General features: G+C 35.2%; 1 protein-coding gene and 1 long non-coding RNA gene across 4 annotated transcripts; both read right to left on the bottom strand.

The window, feature by feature from the left end:
• Window positions 1-791: 791 nt before the first annotated feature.
• Window positions 792-21,096, bottom strand: LOC113072552 (uncharacterized). The gene is made up of 4 exons (XR_003280310.1): window positions 20,937-21,096; window positions 5,147-5,241; window positions 1,085-1,169; window positions 792-881 (listed from the first exon to the last, which is right to left on the bottom strand). It is a non-coding gene; the product is annotated as an uncharacterized LOC113072552 (long non-coding RNA).
• On the bottom strand, window positions 11,809-16,341 carry LOC113072551 (uncharacterized). 3 transcript variants are annotated; one of them, XM_026245541.1, is made up of 10 exons: window positions 16,086-16,341; window positions 14,853-14,959; window positions 14,611-14,746; window positions 14,234-14,385; window positions 13,900-14,036; window positions 13,590-13,683; window positions 13,142-13,477; window positions 12,814-13,000; window positions 12,601-12,728; window positions 11,809-12,307 (listed from the first exon to the last, which is right to left on the bottom strand). In XM_026245541.1, the coding sequence occupies exons 3-10, from the start codon at window positions 14,621-14,623 to the stop codon at window positions 12,062-12,064; spliced, it is 1,293 nt and encodes a 430-aa protein (XP_026101326.1). In that variant the 5' UTR covers window positions 14,624-14,746; window positions 14,853-14,959; window positions 16,086-16,341; the 3' UTR covers window positions 11,809-12,061. The 3 variants fall into 3 exon arrangements, with proteins under 3 accessions (XP_026101326.1, XP_026101325.1, XP_026101327.1); XM_026245540.1 differs by lacking the exon at window positions 16,086-16,341 and adding an exon at window positions 15,165-15,193; XM_026245542.1 differs by lacking the exon at window positions 16,086-16,341 and having other exon boundaries at window positions 11,810-12,002; window positions 12,137-12,307; window positions 14,853-15,131.
• Window positions 21,097-21,750: the final 654 nt, after the last annotated feature.

Raw genomic sequence — 21,750 nt, forward strand, 5'->3', positions numbered from 1 at the left:
AGGGTTGCAACTGTGTGTTAAAAAACGTACTACAAATGTGCAACAATTATGTTACATTTGCAAAAAACCTAAAGCTTCCCCATAATGAAAATGTGTTTCAAGTAGTTTTGTTTTTTAACTGACTGACACTAAAATATGACTAAAGTTCATTTTAACTTGTGTACAAAATGTTCTATGCACCCACTTAGAATATTATAACTTAGAATTAATCTTAACAATAATGGACAGAAAATTTGTTTCACATAATGGTAGCAATAATGAGCCAGGCCATAAGAAAAACTATTCCTTCAAAATAAAGCTTCTTTTTTGTCTTGAAGTGTCAAAAGAGGAGGGATTTATATCTGACATGATCTAGTTCTGTCTGACAGAGACTGTGGTGGAACTGATTCAGTCTGACTCTTCTCAGAGTGAACACTTGTACAATGAATCTTCTTTCAGTTATTCTGTTCTGTGCCTCAACAGGTGTGTATACTTATTTGGCTGATTATTTGGTTGATCATTAAAATAAAAAAATAATAAACAAATGTACCTCTTCTTTTTCAGCTGTGTTTGGAAATGTAATAAAACCAAAGAAAATCAAAGTTCTTAGTGAGGAGGGTTCAAGTGTTACATTATCCTGTGGTTTTTCTGACTCTGGACGTACAGATTATCTCCACTGGTATCGTCAGTATGGAAGATCAAAACCAGAATTTCTTGTACTCACCTACAGTAGTGCAAAAGGAGCTAAAGAGTCTGATGTAGATCCAAGATTCACTGTTAACATTACAGAAAGGGAACGTGTGGATCTGATCATCTCTTCTGCTGCTGTATCAGACTCTGCTCTGTACTACTGTGCTCTGCAGCCCACAGTCACAGGAAACACATCAACTCTCTACAAAAACCTGTTACAATGAGAGATGAGAGACAAACACAGAGACAGAGATGAAGACAGAGAAAAATAAGCTGTGACTGGCAATTATGAACAAATGGTGGAAAAAAAAAATCACAGGTACAAAATCAAAAGGTACACACAGATCCCTATGAAGTATGAAGCTGGTCTTTAACACCTATAATTCAGTCCACTGTCAAACAATAAAACACATACCCCATTTGCAATAAATAGTGGAGGTTGATGTATGCCACAGGATGGCAGTGTTCACACACTTTCACGTGGAGATAATGTTCCTATCCTATAAAAGAGAAATATAGTCATACAACAAAATTGTAAACGTTTATATAGCACAAACTATATTGAAAATATACTTACACAGCAGGAAATAAATCACGAAACCACATATTTTCTGGTATATTAATGTGCTTTTTGAAGAAATACTACATTGCACTCTGTGCTCCATCATCACATTATCATGTTTTGTGCAGTGAGGAAGCTAAACTCCATCAAAAAATGGTTTAATTAACATGCTTCTGGTTTGTTTTTGATGTAGGATAAACCTCCATGTAAAACCTTTTATATACAATGTTCTCTAAATCTCTAATAAAATTGTGTAGTTATCTAACACCATTAAATTACAGTCATAAACAGCAGCAGGAAGGTCAGAGAGGAGGAAGTTCCTGTGTGTGTTTGTGACTGATCTGTAGTGACTTACAGCTCAGAGCACTGAGAGCCTCAACAGAGAACTGAACTGATCTGATTGAACATGGACAGATGCTTCATACTGATTCTCATTGTGGGAACAGGTACCTTATTTATGGAGTGAACAAATTAAAGACTGTTTTTAAATGATAACAGTATGTTTTTATGACTATGTGCTGTGAAATGAGTTAGGGATTATTTTGTCAACTTTGCTTTCAAAAAATATTTGTGCTTATTGTTGACAGGTTTAGTGGCTGGAGATGATATTAAGCCAGATAAAGAGACAGAAAAAACCTCTCAGGAAGGAGAAACTGTCAAACTGAGCTGCTCATATAGTACAAACAGTGAATATGTTTTGCTTTACAGACAGAATCCCAACAGAGAACCGCAATATTTATTGCTCAAAGGTGCCCGATTACATTATGGTGACACCACCTCTGATAATCGGTTTCAGTCAACTACATCACGTACATCCACTGAACTCACTATCACTGATGTACGTCTGTCAGATTCAGTTCTCTATTATTGTGCACTATAGTAGCCCAATGATCAAAAACATGAGACATGTCGTACAAAAACCTGAAGCTCTTTTCACTTTAAAAATATATAGTGAATACCACAATCAAAACCACAATCTAACCAGCACCTAATGAAATAAAAAATGTGGCAACACCTGTGAAACTTCAAAAAATGCACTGTCAGTGTGTTCAGATATCACATTCTTTGCAGTTCCATTTATAGTTCCAATCCTCAAGCTCAGTTTCTCTGTCAATCCACGCATCCTGTGTTTTCATGCAGTTTTCACTTGAACATTTTTTAACTGCTGTTATGGAATAAAACACTCCAGCAGTGGGCGGAGCTTATTCAACTTGTTGAGAGTTCAAAATACTATTTTTTCCATCACTGTCTCACTGAAGACATCATGTTTGTTTGTCATAATATATGTCCTAAGATTAATCATTGCACATAATAATTAAGTGATTGTGAATTTTTTTTCTTCAGTGTTGATCAATCAAACGTTTAATTTTAATGCTGTGTTCTCATCCTCTTACAGTGAAAAATAGGCGGAGTCTGTGGGGAAATGAAAAAGCAACTCAACTTTTGCTTTGTACGGTGCAAACATGACCATCCCTTGTGTTCTGCTTCTATTATTCTTGACTAAAATTAAGGGTCTACTGATTCTTGACCTTAAATCATTTGATCAAATAATGTCAATGAATGTCTGGAGATTATTATTTTTATTATTATTTTTATTTTGGGAGAAAAAGTCACTCTGTCCTGTAAATATGTTGGAGCTGTAAATAACCTGCACTGATATCGTCAGTATACAGGATCCAAATCGGAGTTCCTTGCATTTATTTATCCACACGAGCCACAAGTAATCCTCTTCCTGATCGTCTAATACCTAAAGTTGATAAAAACAACAATCTTGTGAGTCTGGAGATCTCTGATGCTGAAGTAACAGATTCTGCGCTGTACAGCTGTGAACTGACGCCAACAAAGACAGGAAACTCAACTACAGTGTACAAAAACCTCCTGAACAATAAAACATGAAAATTATGTGAATGTTTTTGTTTCAGAAATATCTTTCAGAGAACATCACACATCAGACATTGGTGGTATGTAGTAAAGTATCAAAGCATCTAATGCAAGAAAAAAAATACAATTGCTAAATATCTAGCACTACAAGTGCTTCATTGGCTCATAAGGGGAACAATTTAAGTGCTAATATATCCTAAATGCTAATATATCCTATGCTTTATAAAATATAATATTATTTAAAAATATTTGAGAAGGTCATTGTTACATGTCTGTTAGTTTTCCTGAGTTGTCTTGTGTCATACTGTTCACCTGGGTTCCATTAGACCCCCCTCTATTATATCTAGAGAAATTTTGCCCATTCATAGAAGCCACACCTTTAAGTATTTTTAAATGCAAATGCATGATTATTGTAAGTATAAAAGTCTCATTGTAAAACATTATGGTAGAAATCACTCATACACATGCACAAATGTGGTCAATAAACAAAGCATACTTTAAGATCATTTACTGCAAGGATGCAAAATAATTGGTGCACGATACCCATTGGTACATCCAGTAACTAAACGGTTTTATACAGAGATGACTATTGGGGATCAAGCATGTGTTCTAAAAACATTTTCAGGCTTATTTTAATTCTATGAAAAATATTTTCCAAAATAATTATTTTAAGCAATTTCAAACTTCATCCACGAGAGGTCAGCATCACTCTCTCTTCATATAAGAGTAGATCACGTGACAACACAAAAATTTCAAGAAGCACTCTGCCAGATGATAGCACAGTTGAGTGAATGTTTGTTCATAGATCAACTATGTTTAGATGGGCTTTTATTTCACTGTGTTTCACAGCACATTATGATGGTGAGCACATCTGTAAAATTTAAAAGTAAATGATTTACTTACATTCATTTACATTCAATAAAGGTTTAAATTTACTTTGGTAATAATTCATGCTACTTTTTTCTGTCTATTTTTTCCAGTGTCCTCAGGACAGGACAGGGTTGAACAGTCTTCAGGAGAAATGACTGAAAATGAAGGAGCTCAAGTTATTTTAATGTGTAATTATACTACTACTTCTTTAAGTCCGGACCTCTTCTGGTACAAACAGCTACCAAACAGATCACCAACATTCATTTTGAATCAATATTCCACTGAGCCTGATTTTACAAAGCAATTTTCTGCAACATTGGACCCCACATCAAGAACATTTCCACTGATGATCAAGAATCTGCGAGTGTCTGACTCTGCTGTGTACTACTGTGCTCTGAGGCCCACAGTGACTGAAACACACTCAACACTCACACAAAAAACTCAAGAATACACATTACAGGGGACTTAAATTACCAAGCGCATATGAAAATTCATTTCACAGTTCCACAAATTATCCCCCAAATAAATTATTATTATTATTATTTTATTTTTAAGTTTGCAGATTCTATCTCGGCATAATAATAAGTAACAGGGGACAACATAAAAGAAAACATACTAGAATTAGCAAATCAGCTAAATATATTTCAGAATTACCTTTGTTTACATTTGCTCATGTTAAGTTAATGACAGTAAATAAATAATTGTCCATTTGGGTGATCCTGAAATTACACTGTACTGTAGCCGACTGACCCACCTAAATAGACGGTACGTCCTTTTCAGTATCCTGAATTAAAAGGCACACAAAATGATGTGAACCAAAACACAATTACTGTATTGCTGTAACCAGTGTTTACAACCAAAAGGAGAATGGATTGACTTTATCTTTGTGAAATAATGCTACATAGAACAAACCTGCATGAAACAAAAACAGCAGACAGGCTAAATGAGACAAAAATTGGTTTGAAATAGCATTTCCTTACCCTGTAAACAAAGCAGCGTTGCACTCAAATACTACTTTATACGCAAGTAAGAGAAGAAAATGCCATTATCATAACTTTTCTGAAGTTCCCTTAAGCCATACATTCATATAACCCCTCACCCCATTTTCTGTATTTATATTTTCTTCCTATATTTCTAGAATTCGAAACAGTGAGCTTGCTCTACCTGCTACAGTATTTTCTCCTCTTTGTGTCCATCTTCAGTGTCTCTGACCTCTGTTGATGTCCTGATTTTTTTCTTTATCACTGTGTCAGTAGCTCCTGAAAATAACAGAAAAATAAGTAAAAAAAATACAGTACAAAGACTGGAGAAATGTAATGTATTTTTGTAGGCCTACTTATTTTTCTGTTGATTTCGGGAGCTAGGGACAGTGATAAAGATATAGCAGTCAATCGCAATCAGCAGACTGGCAACGACTGCAATAAACTAACCTTGTTTCATATTCAATCTCTTATTCACTTCAGTTACACTGACAGACAGGAGATGTCTGTGGAGATTTGAACAAGTGTAACTGATTAAATGATCCACATTCCACAATCCACATTCCAATTACTTCTGTCCCATGTCAATAAAATGCATTAAAAAACTGCAATTTAAGAATTTTTAAAGTAAAAAAAAAAAAAAAAAAAAAAAGATGTTATTCTTCTGTGAGCCTCTATAAAGATGATAATTTCTTGTCCTGCATGAGCAGTTCTCACATGTCTAGTTTTAAACTATGTGCAGATGTGAAGGGGTTTTTGGCATCAAACTTAAAGAGGAGGAGTTTGGCACATAAATATGAGATGATCTTACATTCACTAGACTGTCATAAAACTCACTCCTGTTGTAGTGAAACACACAAAATGATGCTTCATTCAGTCATTCTACTTTGGGCCTTGACATGTGAGTGCTTTTGTGTATGTTTTGCATGCATTTGCATTCATAATTTGAGAATATACAGTACATGTAACATATTTTGTCAAATAATCTTCTCATCTAACATGCTTAATGAACGTTTTCATTGGTAATATAAAAATATTACATCTTTAAATAATGTAACATTTTCTCTGCTTTTAACCTTTAGAATTTTATTAGATTAATATTTTTTATAACTAACTAGTATTGTTTATTGTATGTAAAACCATTACAAGTCACTGCAGTAAATCAAATTCATAATTTACACATTTCTATCCCCAGGTGTGAGTTTTGGAGCTGAAATCACACCAGACAGCACTGAGGAATCTGCTGCAGTGGGTTCAACTGTTACTTTATCCTGCAGTTATTCCTCTGCAGACTCACTTCAATGGTATCGTCAGTATCCCGGATCAGCTCCTCAGTTTCTTGTGCTCATAATAGATGGTATGAAAGAGACTAAGACATCTGATGTAGATCCCAGGTTCTCTACTAAGCTCAGAAAAGAAAATCAAGCAACAAAAGAGATCAGCCGTGTGGATCTGATCATCTCCTCTGCTGCTGTATCAGACTCTGCTCTGTATTACTGTGCTCTGAGGCCCACAGTCACAGGAAACACAAGAACACTCTACAAAAACCTAATACACAGATAAAGCTATATTTATGGAAATAAATACATATTATAAATTCACACTGTATTAATTTGAGATAAACAATATATAAACTATATAGTTGAAGCAGTGGTACAATGAATTATAATATTTTTAATATTTTAACACTTAATACAATCATGAATGCTCTTTCTTTACACTTCCCCCTAGGATGCTAGTCACTGACTAAATGTTGATTCAAATACAGTTCAGCATGAATTTTTGTAATAACTCTTTTTATCACCAAAATACACATCAGCCCTAAATTCACTCTTTGTGGATAAGCACATCTAAAGAGAGACATACTGCTGATAATCTGGTTATGATTTAAAGTCATATAGCGAAGTACTGTAATAAAGTGCTGCATAAGGAATAAATCGAGATCTGCATAAGGAATAAATCGAGATCATATTCTGTTTAATTACATAATCATGTAAGAGAGTCAGTACGTAACCACAAGAGGGTGCTATGCAGTATAGCGCATGAATAGTGCTCAAATAACATAATTGTCTATGAAACAGATCAGATCTGTTCTGCTCTCTCAAAGAGTTCTCTGGAAGAGGTGGGGTTTAAACACTGATATCTGATGTGATCTTCTTTAACTTCAAGTCTGTTAGAGAGAGAATAAGAAACGCACAATGAGTCTCTATTCTGTCATTCTGCTTTCTGCCTTTGCACGTAAGTATTGAATTGTTTTGAATCTAAATACTCAAAATGGAGCCATAATGGCTATTTTCTGCTCAAAATTAAGAATAAATGTTTTTCTTTTTGTTGTATCTTGCGTTCTATACTGAACATCAATAATTAAATAAATAATTAAATTTTAACATCAGAAATCTTTATAAAAAATTTGATCTACTTTCACAGATGCAGCATATGGAAATGAAATCAGTCCAACCAAAACAGAGGTCTTTGCTGATGAGGGTTCAAGTGTTACATTATCCTGCAGTTATTCATCTGCATTTAATCTTCACTGGTACCGTCAGTATCCTGGATCAGCTCCTGAGTTCATTGTGCTCATCTCAGACAGTTCAAAACAAACTAAGGATTCCTATGTAGATTCTAGATTCACAACCAAAGTCACTAAAGTCAGTAAAGAAAATCTTGTGCATCTGGAGATCTCCTCTGCATCTATAACAGACTCTGCTCTGTACTACTGCGCTCTGGAGCCCACAGTCACAGGAAACACAAGAACACTGCTCAAAAACCTGACACATACCCAACACCCATATCTGCTGTTTACACTAGAGAACACCCCTCGATTCAACAAAAAACAGTATGCACGAATGGTCATTCACAGAATAAAAAGATATAGGATGACACACAAAGATAATTCAAGTATTCATAACGTTTTATTAAAGCAACTATGTTTAAAGAAGTGATTAAATCATATTTAGATGCATTTGCATTTTGCCTGATTGTGAAACAGGTGAGGTTTATATCTTAGGGGTAGTGTGTTGAACAGAGACTGAGTCGTACGATAATGATACTCCTTTTAGTTATTCTAAACAAATGTCCATGGGTATATCAGCGAGTATATAACTTTATAACATAAAGAGGGATAAATATAGCATAAAGCATTTGTTCAAAAATCCTTCTTAAAAGAATTTTTCAAGGTTTACAAAATAATATCAGGTTAGCAAATTCAAACTGAGCCTCAAATCATCACAACAAAACAAGCTTTTCAGTGAGCATTTAACTAATACATTAGCATACACAGTGAGGATCTGACCTGAATCTGCAATTCAAAATCGAATTTAAATCCGGGAGTATTAACACTTTCAAACATTTATGTTAATTTTATTTTTTCATTAATAATAATTCATGTTTGTGCTTTTCTTAGGGCAAGGCAAGTTTATTTATATAGCACATTTTGTACACAATGGTTATTCAAAGTGCTTTACATAAAAGAAAGTAAAATAATCATGAAGAACAAAAATAAAACAACCAATTTTAAAACTTTGGAAATTATTTAAAAATTGACTTATTTAAAATGAATTTAAAACAAGTAGAAATAGAAAATGATTTTACCTAAAATACAGTGAATATGTAAAATACAGTGCAATCAGTTCGGACATCGCACAGTGCTTATTCAACAAATGCACAGCTAAACAGATTTTGAGTCTAGATTTAAATGTGACTAGTGTTTTAGCACATCTGATCTCTTCTGGAAGCTGATTCCAGCTGCGGGCGATAAATAAATAAAGGAGGACTCCCCTTGTTTTGTGTGAACCCTTGGTATTTCTGACTCGATCCTAATGATCTGAGTGCTCTGTTAGTTTTATATTCAGTGAACATATCTGAATTGTATTTTGGTCCTAGGTCATTGAGTGACGAGTAAAAGTACTTTGAAATCAATCCTGAATGTAACTGGAAGCCAGTGTAAGGAAGGACCTGAGGACTGGTGTGATATGCTCAGATTTATGTGTTAAATAAATAAATATATACTGTATTTATAATTCCTTGAAGATAAAGCTTTCTTCTAAGAAATGGCAGAACAAAAACATGAGAAGCGGCAGACAGCATCATGACACAGAAAGCAGGAAGTTTGAGTGTGTTTGAGAGTGAAACTGCAGAGACTCACAGTAACACAGATCTACAGCTCAGAGCACAGACAACATTAACACACACCTGATCTGACCTAGTCAACATGGAAAAACACCTGCTTTTGATTTTTATTATGACTTCAGGTATAATATGACCTGAAACCATAATTAATATTTTAATTAATTACAGTAGTAGACATTTAAATTGAATAGTCTTGTTACTTGACTCACAAATTATTGTTCATTTGTTTTAGGTGTGATGACTGCAGACCAGATTAGACCGAATCAAGAAATTAGTGTCATAAAGGAAGATGAGACTGTGGCCCTCAGCTGCTCATATGATACAACCACTGGTTATGTTTACTGGTACAGACGGTATCCTAATGGAGAGCTTCATTATTTAATATACAAGAAAACATGGTCAAGTAGTGGAGGTGGGAGCCCTGTAGATTCTCGCTTTGAGTCGACTACATCACGAACATCCACTGAACTCACTATTACTGGAGTAACTCTGTCAGATTCAGCTCTCTATTATTGTGCTCTAAGAGTCAGAGCCCAGTGATACAAAGTCTATGTGAAGCCGTACAAAAACTTAAATTCTTTTTCCTCTTTGATGTCAAGCCAAATCGAACCCACAATCTAAAATTCACATTACTGAATTATATTTGTAAAAGCCACCTGTGTGTGATTACTGAAAAGGTAATAAAAAGGAAACACAATGTTTCCTGGATTACATACACTGAATTCACCACCAGGGGGAAGCAATCCTTTAATTTCTTGTGTGAGACATTTCAGTTTTTGAAAATATCAATAAAAGCTACTAAGAACTGAAAGAGATTTGCCGTAAATAGAGACTCACATCAGTCTGACTCTCACTCGCTTCAACTCAGAGCAATGATGACAAAAAAGCTGATTATTACTCTTTTCTTCACAGCACATGATTTTGGTGAGAACATCTTTCATTTACTCTTATTTATTTTAGTTACTTAATATCTGATTGTTAATTCATGTCTGATCCTTTCCAGTGTGCTGGGGTAACGCATTACAAGTAATGCGGGTGTTATGTAATCGGATTACTTTTTTCAAGTAACTAGCAAAGTAACACATTACTTTTTAATTTACAAGAAAATACTTTTACTTTTCAAAAAAGTAACGCCAGATACTTTGTTTTTCCATTTATTTAAAAGTTTACTGAACTTTTACTTTATTGCATTAAGCAAAGTGAGACATGTTATAGTACTTGTATATCATTGCTCTTTTGTTGATTTTGATTGCTTCCATTGTCCTCATTTGTAAGTTGCTTTGGATAAAAGCGTCTGCTAAATGACTCAATTTAATGACAAGTCTCCAGTCCCCATATTGGGAGAAATCAGAAGCACAGAGGCATTGTGTGCACTGTGTGAACATAATGTAGTTCTACTTCTACACTAAAGGTGAATGTGCATTAATTCAACCCATTTGAAAAAAAAAAACAGATTTAGTATTCATCAAAATGAATTAAAACTCAGAATAAGATGAAAACCTGCAATAATTAAATATGTTAACATTTATCAGATGCTTTTATCCAAAGCAACTTACAGTGCATTAATTTATGAATATTTATTTATATTTAAATACATTTATTTATTTTAATATTTTTTACCAGTAGTGTGTGTTTCCTGGGAAATTAACCCATGACCTTTTGTGCTGCTAACTACCACTGAGCCACAGGAACTATGTTAAATAACACAAATGTATCTAATCCCATTTTATTAGCTAATGTCGTTCCTGCTGACCTTTAATGGTCCAGTTCAACCATATGTCATACAAAAACTTGAAGCCCTTTTCACTTTGAAATTATCTAGTGAAACCACAATCAAAACCAAAATCTATCAAGCCCCCAATGTAATAAAATATGTAACCTTGTCGTTACAACAATTCATCAAGTTTTACATAATCACTGGTAAGCTACATTTACCTGCAGAATTGAAGATATTACAAACTTATTTTCAGCAAATGCAGAACCACATGAATTTAACAACATGTTGCCATACCCTCGTAATTAAATGGTGTTAATATATCAGTAATTTCTGTCATAAAAACCAAACAATAACACTCTACACAGTAAATTTGAAATCCGGTAAACAACACCATAGGAGTTATTTTCAACACTTTGAAAGTGTATATATGAGAACCACCCACAAAGTGTTAATTTAACACTTTCAAAAGTGTTGCCTCATGCAACACCAATACAGTGTTAAAATGTGAACACTAAGAGAGTGAAATATCAACACCGATGCAGATAAAAACAACACTGTTACAGAGCTGGGTGTAGCTTTGTAGCAAACACTGACAGAGTAAAAATTCTACACTATTCCGGTGTTGACATTGTGAAAATCACAATATACTCGGTGTATAAAAGGGTCAAAATTTACACCATCCTGGTGTTGATAGAACACTTTTTCGGGAGTTATATATGGTTCTGTATTACCTACTAAAAAAAACCCTAAAAACTATAATAAACTAGAAAATCACTAAGAAGAAAACGTCACTGTCAAGGTTTCAAAACTTTATTTCAGCACAGAGCAAGAAACCATAAATGCCATGAAATTATTACAAATAATAGTTCACGACAATGTAAAAAAGATGGTCATTGCCATAGGACATTTGTAAATCAAATGGCTTGTAGTACATCAATTCCTCAGGTTTTTTGATTACAAGACAATGCTCTTGTTCAACAACACTGAAACCATGAAGGTGTTCAATAAACTCTGATTCCATACACGATACCAAAAAATAAATTCCATCCTTAATAAAAATTAACAATCTTTCCAAAAACAGGTGCATCATCAACAAACTCTAAGAAAACAACAAGATCACTGCGATACTCAGTACCTTGACACTTTACCCACGGTGTGACCATTACCTCGCTAGAGATATCAATCTGGAGTTGCTCTGAAATAAAATCAGAGTTTTCAAGGTCAGACAACAGCTCATTTGAAACAGGCCCAGACTCAATACCCCTGATAGTACATGACTCCCAGTGATAGGCAATGGCTATCATAACTGAGACTGAAAACAAAATGAACCTTGAAGAGTTCATCAATGGCAGCCAGTGAAGAGGATTCTTGACAGGGGATGAGCTTTTTATCCACCACAATGAAGTAGTGACTGATGGCTTCCTTGCTGCTCCCGGAGGCAAGAATGTATGGCTGACGATTCTCCTCCAGCTCAAGGTGTTCCTGTATGCTCCTGCATGCCTAAATGGGGGAAAAAAAATTACGTCTTTGAATAATAATGATAAATTAATAAGTACAGCTTTATCAGTTAACATTTATTTGAGACTTTTTAGCTTAATTGCACATCATAAAGACCAGGAAGCACTCCAAATCAAAACCGTACATGCACGAAGAACAATTTTAGTTTAGATCATATTTAGATTAATTTTACATTTATCATTTTACAGTTTATCTAATAGTAAAAAATAAATATTCAATTCAAAGTGTAACACTTATAGGCCTTGTATTTTGGCACCAGTGTACCAGATACCTACTTTGTGAAACACCACCAGATGGTCAATAGCCTGTGAAATACTGATCCTTTGGATTTTCTTTCTTCCTGAAGCCTGGGGTGATAGGAGATGCAAAAGTAGAAGGAAGGATGATATATCACTGTCCCACTCTGGAAAAAAAAGTAACTTTGTTAAATGTCTACACAAAAATGAGTATGTATAGTATGATTTTACTGCAAAGTCATGGAGTTTCACCTGGGGAATCCTGTGCCTCGCTGCTTTCTTTGCTCTGTTTGGCAGATGACAGTAATCTTTTCAGCAGTGGAGTGGGAGTCAAGGTTTCTCCTAGTCTGATAACCTTTGCTTTGAAAACTGTCGGCCACCTTTCCAAAAGTCTGGAAGCAGTTTCTGACCCAAAGAGGAATGTGAAGTCCTGAAGAATCTGAAGTTTTGAAGAAAACACAAAGAAATTACAATATATTGTGATTACAATAATGTGGCCAGTTTCAACAATGCAGACCATTTGACAGTTCTCTGATACTTACATTTAAATTTTAGTAAAAAAATGAAAGAAAATCCATACCAATCCTTTAGTGTCCAGGAACCAAGGAAAAACAGAGAGAATGGTGGTGGATCCCTCTGGATCATGGACAAGGCGCTGTCTGTATTCAAACGTTGCCTTCATCTTCTGCATGATGACCTCACGTTCACTTGTATGATTTATCAAAGAGATGGCCTCTACACTTTGATCATTATCTAGCTGATGTTCTTGGTAACATAGCTGTCTGTCAAGCAAAGGACCTCCCTTTTCTTCTGTTTTTGGATCTTCCTTATTTCCAGAAGGTCTTGTCCCCCTTTGTACTGTCTTGAGGCGCCATGACAAGAATCCAGTGTTTTTTTGGCCATCATAGAAATGTTCCTGTTGAAATACACAAATTCGTAATTTAACCCTTAATAAAAAATAAAAACATCTTTAGACATTTCCAACTGAGCACAAAATATTGAATGTCCGATCAGTGATAATGACTTACATATCCAGTCCTTCCTTGGGGATCTCTGAGTGAGGGAAATAAGGTGATAATTCCCAATCCATACTTCTGTTTGGTAAGTCGATGTGGGACCCTTCTGAAGAATTGGAACACTCAATGTTACTTTACGCTGATAGGAAATGTTTAAGAACATTTAATTAAACTAACTTTAAGAAAAAAAAAAGATTTTTTTTTTGGACAATTTGCACAAATTTGTATCACCCAACTACATCTATCTACTTCACAATCTATAGAGCATCAAAATCACTAACAAACTGAATAATGCAAGAGCGAATTATATTTTTAGAATTACCCTTCTGTCTCCATCATGCGTGCAACTAAGATGTTCACCATCACTTTCCTTGTGTCATCACTAATTGTGCCTGTATCTTCATACTCCTTAAGCACATTTCCTCCACCTGGTCTTGTCTCTAGAATTTGTTTTATCAGCTATAAAAAAAGAGAGTATTATTAACAGATACTATTATGAGAGAAGATAGTGCAGTAATATCTAAATTACCCTTAAATATGACCCTGATCTAAAAAATATTACCATTATATATGGGGATTACAAAAAAAACCTTAATGAAACTGAATATCATGATGAGTAAAACACCCAGTGTCTGTGTAATGCTACTGGGACTCACATCTCTGGCCTGTGCTCGTTGTGATGCCACATCATCATCTTCATCCTTTCTGAATCGTTTTGGACTAAACCAGTCACTCTCTTCACTGCTTTTTGAAGTTAGAGACAGTGTATCTGTATCCAAGCTTACTGAAGACTGAGGTGTGGAAGATCCTGTTAATGTTAAAACTGGGGTTAATAGATGTCATGTTAGTATATATTAATACTGAATTAAAAAAAAAACTAATAATGAGAATTTTTTAATCCAGAACACTGGTTGTTGAAATAAAAAGACTCAATATGATCCTTCCCATTTGAACACTGAAGATATTAAAACACTACCAGTACTCATTCATAAATTGGGATACAGATCATTCAGCAGGTCCTGTTTTCACTCACCCATGTTACTCATTTATGACTAAAACCAACCCACTGGTGGACATTAGATCAGGAAACACATCTTTATCCACCTCTGTACCAGTTTCATCTGTAACTGTAACAGCAAGGTCGTCTGGAATTGAGAACTTCTCTTTCACTGCAAAACAAAATATTTACCAATTTTAGTCAAGTTTTATTTATAATTTGACAAAGCTATAAAAAAACATATAGATTAAATTATTATGATATTAAATATCACTCACCCTCTGCTAGAAATAAATCAAAGCACGCCTCTGAGATTTTTATGAATTTCTTCCTATTCCGAAATTGTGCTTTGACAATCATTGTGATTAAGCACCTGAACTCCTGGCTTGTAGAGGAAGAAACACATCTTACTGGTTTGCTACAAACACAGACTCAATTTGAAACAAGATTGTAAAAAAATAAAAATATCAAGACAACTTTAATAATTTATCAAAACGGCAAAGATACCAATTAAATCGAAATAGGTTAACTTTTTATCCGTTATAAACCCTCATTAACAAGACAAAACGGGAACTTTTGAGAAATGATACCATTTTCGTCTCCGTGCAAACTTTCAAACTGTCTAAATAAGCGCGCAGTTTCTTCATCTATTGTATCCGGAAAGACTTGCAATACAGTTTTACGCTACGTACAGCGACCCAATGGTCAAACCTCGTTATTGCCGATACATTTTACATAAAAATATCTGTGGTAAATTGGTTTTAATTGTCGACATTGTCCACTTTTCTCAAATGAGACTTCCCCGATGACGTATGCAGCCTTCAAATGCGACCAGGACGCAGCCTCCGAAATGAGACAGCAATATATTCCACGACTACACATATTACATTTTTTTGCTCCTTAAAATGTAATTGAGTAGTTTAATTCACTAAAATAAATAAACTAACGTTAAACACGTCTGACCATAGACTGCATAAAAACACAAATCATATAACGCTGCTCAAACATCGACATAAAACGTATCACGTTACCACAGTTCAAAACCATGAAGGTCCCAGAAGCATGGTCAACGATCAGCAGAAATCCAAGCCGAATCTTAAAACAAAATCTGAACAATCTTTTTTAGGCCAATAACCATATTGATATATACATTTTCTATTAACGTTAGCGGACTACAGAAATTCCATGTGCCACAGTTCACCTGTAAAATGGCGCGCGCGCGCGAGACTTTATAGACTCATTTTGAAAAGAACACGATCAGAGTTTAATCAATTAAAATGACTGCTGTGTGCGACACACGAAATGACAGACGAAACTACTAACGTGAAGTTATATTCAAAGCTTTAATTCGTTGATAAAGGGGCATGACATAGGATGAAGCAAATGTCAGAGCTAGTTGGCTTTATTATTATAATTATCTGTGATTGAATTATAATGATTATATACAAATTATAAATTAGAATACATTTACAGTCTGTATCTGTAATATAACATTAAATTGAAAGACTTACCACCACGCTTCCAGCGAAGTAAAATGGCGTCCGCATGTGGTCTGTTTCGATGAAAATTGACGTCTGTCTGCACGTTAATGGAGGTGTGGCCTGATTAACTCTGAATGAGAGTTGACGTCTGCAACTATGTAAAGTAACACCAACTCTTATTTGAAACCTGACACTTCTGGTGTTAGACCCATTCTGTTCAGTGTTGATCCAACACTTTATTTTAACACTTTATAGTAACACTGGAAAATCAACACTGTTAAATTTACTGTGTAGAGAGTTTTTTTAAAATAAAATTAACCTCTCTCTCTCTCTCTCTCTCTCTCTCTCTCTCCCTCTCTCTGTATTGTGTAATATGTGTTTAACCTCTGCAAAAGAATGACTAACATTGTAATATAATAATCCAATTACAATAAAAGAATAAACAACTTAGAGAAATTAATGAAGATGTTAATATGGAAGTGGGATCCACATGCAACCTGCTTTAAAGAAATCAAGAAACCATAAATAAAAAATACAATAGCCAGAAAGTTAAAATGACAAGCAATTATTTTAAATATAAAAATGCATATGGTTATAGCTTGCAAATGTAAACCGTAAAAGTCTTTTCTAATTATAAATATGATTATGATGTTGATGACCTCTACAGAGGAAGCTCCTCCTATAAAGTGTTTGAGGTCTACTGCATCACAAAGAAGCAAAAGCAAGAAGAGACTCTTGACTTCTCAGTTCATTTTTATGACTTCTCTGATTTCAGCTGAAAAGCACAACAGATATAATGTAACAGTGGCAAAGCGTGGTAATCATTCTATTCATATATTTGTGGGGTAAGTAGCACTAATAAATATGTGTAGACTCATTTAAATTTTTAATATTGGAAATCCCTGTGTGTGAGTTTGTGTTTTTATTTCATTAGAAAATAAACTTACTTTAAAAAAAAATCTATTTTAGGATGTGATTCTCTGGACATTGTTGAACAGAAAACAAGAGTTCAAACTGCTTTTGAAGGTGAAACTGTAACAATCAACTGCAAATATTCAACCACCGATTCATTTCCATATCTGTTCTGGTACCAGCAAGAAATAAAAGGATACCCTAGATATATGCTGAAGAAATTTCCTGGATCTGGTGAAGTTGAAAAACAATTTGAAGAGCGATTTGATGCCAATCTCATCACCTCTACAACATCAGTTCCTCTGACAATCAAGAATCTGGGAGTGTCTGACTCTGCTGTGTACTACTGTGCTCTGAGGCCCACAGTGACTGAAACACACACAACACTCATACAAAAACCCTAAATTAAATAATCATTTTTTTAGAACTAGAAAAAATAAATAAATATATATATATATATATATATATATATATATATATATATATATATATATATATATATATATAAATAATTAGAATTCCAACAATTCCACTTTATATCATAAATCAATTTACCTAATGTTTTTAAATTTGACATTAGCCTAATATAAATTATATTTAAAAAGGTAATTTTCATGTCAAAACAACACACTGTGACAAATATTCATTTAAAACACATGTTGAGTGTACTGGGTTATCAACAGAAATACATTTAATATGATATGAGCAGAAACACAGCTCTTATTTCAATGGATTATACACGGTTTAATATTCCCCTTTTGATGAAATAACCTACTGGGGACCAGAAGAGGGCGATATACTGTCAGCATTCATACATCAGCTCTTTAAGTTGGCATTGACAGAACACTATTAAGTAAATGAGTTTTACATGAGGCACATTAATACCTCCTTATTTACTGAAAAAATATATATATATAAAACTTTGTGATCAAAAACAAATATCCGTGATATTTACTAGGATTGTTTTATATTTGAACTCAAATGTTGATCATCAAGAAGTACAATTCATTTCAATGTGTTCTCATTCAGTGCAGTTACAAGGAGGAGCCTGTGGAGGTTTGAATAAAAGCAAAATGATCATTTAAACTTCTCAAGGTGCAAACATGATGATACCTTATGCTCTTCTTCTGCTGTTGTTCATAAAAAGTGAGTGCAATTTACTTATGACTCTTAGACATTTGTACAAATAATGCAGTTTACATATTTTTAGACTGACTTTGTTAAAATGCTAAAATGATACAAATTCAGTTTGATGAAATATATTATGTTTTGCATTTTCCAGGTGACACATTGGCACAGTCAATAACACCACAGGAAAACAAGACACTTGCAACTGTGGGGCAAAAAGTCACCCTGTCCTGCAAATATGAAGGAAGTATAAATAACCTGCACTGGTATCGCCAATATCCCAGATCCAAACCAGAGTTCCTGGCTTGGATTTACCCACAAGGTACTACAAGTGACCCACTTCCTCCCCGAATTATACCAAGAGTGGACAAAAATCTTGTGAGTCTGGAGATCTCTGATGCTGAAGTAACAGATTCTGCTCTGTACTACTGCGCCCTGACGCCCACAATGACAGGAAACTCAACTACAGTGTACAAAAACCTCCTGAACAATAAAACATGTCTCTGTAAATTCTTGAAATCAGTCCCAACTTATGAATGTGAAATAATTTCAGTGCCGCTTACCTTTTAATTTACACATATTTATAACACTACAGTCAAATAACACTACATTAAACAATTACAGATTTATAATAATGAAAAGAAAAAAAAAAAACTACAGTATAAACCAAATGCTGCTATTTTCACTTGTCATATACTGTACTTACCATATACTTTCCAGGACTTTATGACAATGGTCACAGCGTAAGTTTTATTATTTTATGTCAATCTTGGGCAGATAAAGCACGGTGCTGACATTTTTCCCACTACTAGAACATGTTGAGCTGGAGATTCACTACTAAACCCAACAAAGAAAAACCATGTGGATCTGGAGATCACCTCAGCTAAAGTAACAGAGTCTGCTTTGTACCACTGTGCCATGGAGCCAACAGTGAGAAGAAACACACGAACAAAAAACCTGCCACATCTGAGAACACAAATCTGTTTATAGGAGGACATTTATAAGAGAATATTAAATATCTATTAAAATAAGAAGTTACAGTACTACACACTATAAACTTGAAGTATTGAGCACGTATGGATTATTTATTTATATATGTGTGACCCTGGACCACAAAACCAGTCTTAAGCTGCTAGGGTATATTTTTAGAAATAGTCAGAAAAAAAAATATATATATAATGCCAAATTTCATTAGGATATTAAGTAAAGATCATGTTCCATGTGATAATTTGTACATTTCCTACTGTAAATGTATCAAAACGTAGTTTTTGATTGGTAATATGCATTCCTAAAAATTAATTTGGACAACTGTAAAAGATTTTCTCAGTATTTAGCTTTTTTTGCTACCTCAGATTACAGATTTTCAAATAGTTGTATCTCGGCCAAATATTGTCAGATCCTAACAAATCACACATCAAATGAAAGCTTATTTCTTCCGCCTTCAGCTTTTGACAGGGATTCGCCACCCCACTCGCCGCAGTATGAGGAGCTCTTGGAGGTGGTTACTCGCGCGGTGGCCAAGTTAAACATCGATTGGCCCGCCGAGAAAACAACTGAACCGCAGAGAAGCAAGCTCGACGAACACTTCCTGCACGCGACTCAGCCACCTCCCAGCCGGGGACTGCCATTTTTTCCCGACCTGCACGAAGAGATCTCCAGGTCGTGGAAACATCCATTTTGGGCCCGACTCTACATCCCCTCGTCAGACTACTATGGGAACGTAGTGGGGATGGGAGAGCATGTTTATAGAGCGATGCCCTGGGTGGAACAGACGCTCACGAGCTATCTGTCCCCTGGCACGGCGTCGTCTCTAAAGGTCCCGGCATTGCCCTCAAAGCCACTCAGAGCAACATCGGCTTTGGTGGGCAAAGGGTATGCGGCTGCAGGTCTGGCTGGTGCATGTCTGCACACCATGGTGGTGTTACAGGCGTACCAAGCCGACCTGCTTAAGGAGCTAGATGAGGGAGAGGAGATCAAGTCCCACGACATCTCGGAGCTAAGAAGGACCGCTGATCTCTCCCTCCGCGCCACCAAGGAGACCGCCCGAGCGATTGGGCGGTCCATGGCAGCTATGGTGGCGGCGGAGAGGCACTTATGGTTGACCCTGTCTGATATGAAAGAACAGGACAGGGTCTGCCTCATGGATGCCCCGATTCAGCCGACTGGCCTGTTCGGCGACGCAGTCAATTCTGTTGTCGACAGGTTTCAGGAGGCCCGCAAACAGGCGGCGGCGTTCCATAAGTTCCTCCCTCATCGCTCCCTTGGGGCATCTGGGCAGGAGATGCCCCAGCCGCACCCTAGCTCCTCGTACCGCGAGGCCCAAAAACAGAGCTTAGAACTTAGAATTAATCTTAAACAATAATGGACAGAAATATTTTTTCACGTAGCAATAATGAGCCAGGCCAGAAGAAAAACTATTCCTTCAAAATAAAGCTTCTTTTTTGTCTTGAAGTGTCAAAAGAGGAGGGATTTATATCTGACATGATCTAATTCTGTCTGACAGAGACTGTTGTTGAAATGATTCAGTCTGACTCTTCTCAGAGTGAACACTTGTACAATGAATCTTCTTTCAGTTATTCTGTTTTGTGCCTCAACTGGTATGTATATTTATTTTGCTGATTATTTGGTTGATCATTAAAAGAAGAAAATAATAAACAAATTTTCCTCTTCTTTTTCAGCTGCCATCTTTTGAAATGTCATAAAACCATACAAAACCAAAGTTTTTAGTGAGGAGGGTTCAAGTGTAACATTATCCTGTAGTTTTTCTGACTATGGACGTACAGATTATCTTCACTGGTATCATCAGTATGGAAGATCAAAACCTGAATTTCTTGTACTCACCTACAGTAGTGCAAAAGGAGCTAAAGAGTCTGATGTAGATCCAAGATTCACTGTTAACATTACAGAAAGGGAACGTGTGGATCTGATCATCTCTGATCATCTCTGATCATCTGATCATCTGCAGCCCACAGTCACAGGAAACACATCAGCTCTATACAAAAACCTGTTACAATGAGAGATGAAAGACAAACACAAGAAAAATAAACTGTGACTGGCAATTATGAACCAATGGTAAAAAAAACAACAACAACAAAAAAAAAACAGGTAAAAAATCAAAAGGTACACACAGATCCCTATGAAGTATGAAGCTGGTCTTTAACACCTGTAATTCAGTCCACTGTCAAACAATAAATCATATACCCCATTTGCAATAAAGAGTGCAGGTTGATGTATGCCACAGGATGGCAGTGTCCTATATAAGAGAAATATAGTCATACTACAAAATTGTTAATCGTAGTGCAAACTATATTGAAAATATACTTACACAGCAGGAAATATATAAATCAAGAAACCACATATTTTCTGGTATCTTAATGTGCTTTTTGAAGAAATACTACATTTCACTCTGTGCTCCATCATCACATTATCATGTTTTGTGCAGTGAGGAAGCTGAACTCCATCAAAAAATGGTTTAATTAACATGCTTCTGGTTTGTTTTTGATGTAGAATAAACCTCCATGTAAAACCTTTTATATACAATGTTCTCTAAATCTCTAATAAAATAGTGTAGTTATCTAACAACATTAAATTACAGTCATAAACAGAATAAGGAAGGTCAGAGAGGAGGAAGTTCCTGTGTGTGTTTGTGACTGAT

The sequence above is a fragment of the Carassius auratus genome, unplaced genomic scaffold (assembly GCF_003368295.1).
Source record: "Carassius auratus strain Wakin unplaced genomic scaffold, ASM336829v1 scaf_tig00009453, whole genome shotgun sequence".
Lineage (NCBI taxonomy): Eukaryota > Metazoa > Chordata > Actinopteri > Cypriniformes > Cyprinidae > Carassius > Carassius auratus.

What these genes read in the sequence shown, in the direction of transcription:
- LOC113072551 (XM_026245541.1), bottom strand. An exon ending in AACGAGCACAGGCCAGAGAT is followed by an intron (nt 14,037 to 14,233) that starts GTGAGTCCCAGT and finishes CTTTTTTTATAG; the next exon opens with CTGATAAAACAAATTCTAGA. An exon ending in CGCATGATGGAGACAGAAGG is followed by an intron (nt 13,684 to 13,899) that starts GTAATTCTAAAA and finishes CCAATTCTTCAG; the next exon opens with AAGGGTCCCACATCGACTTA.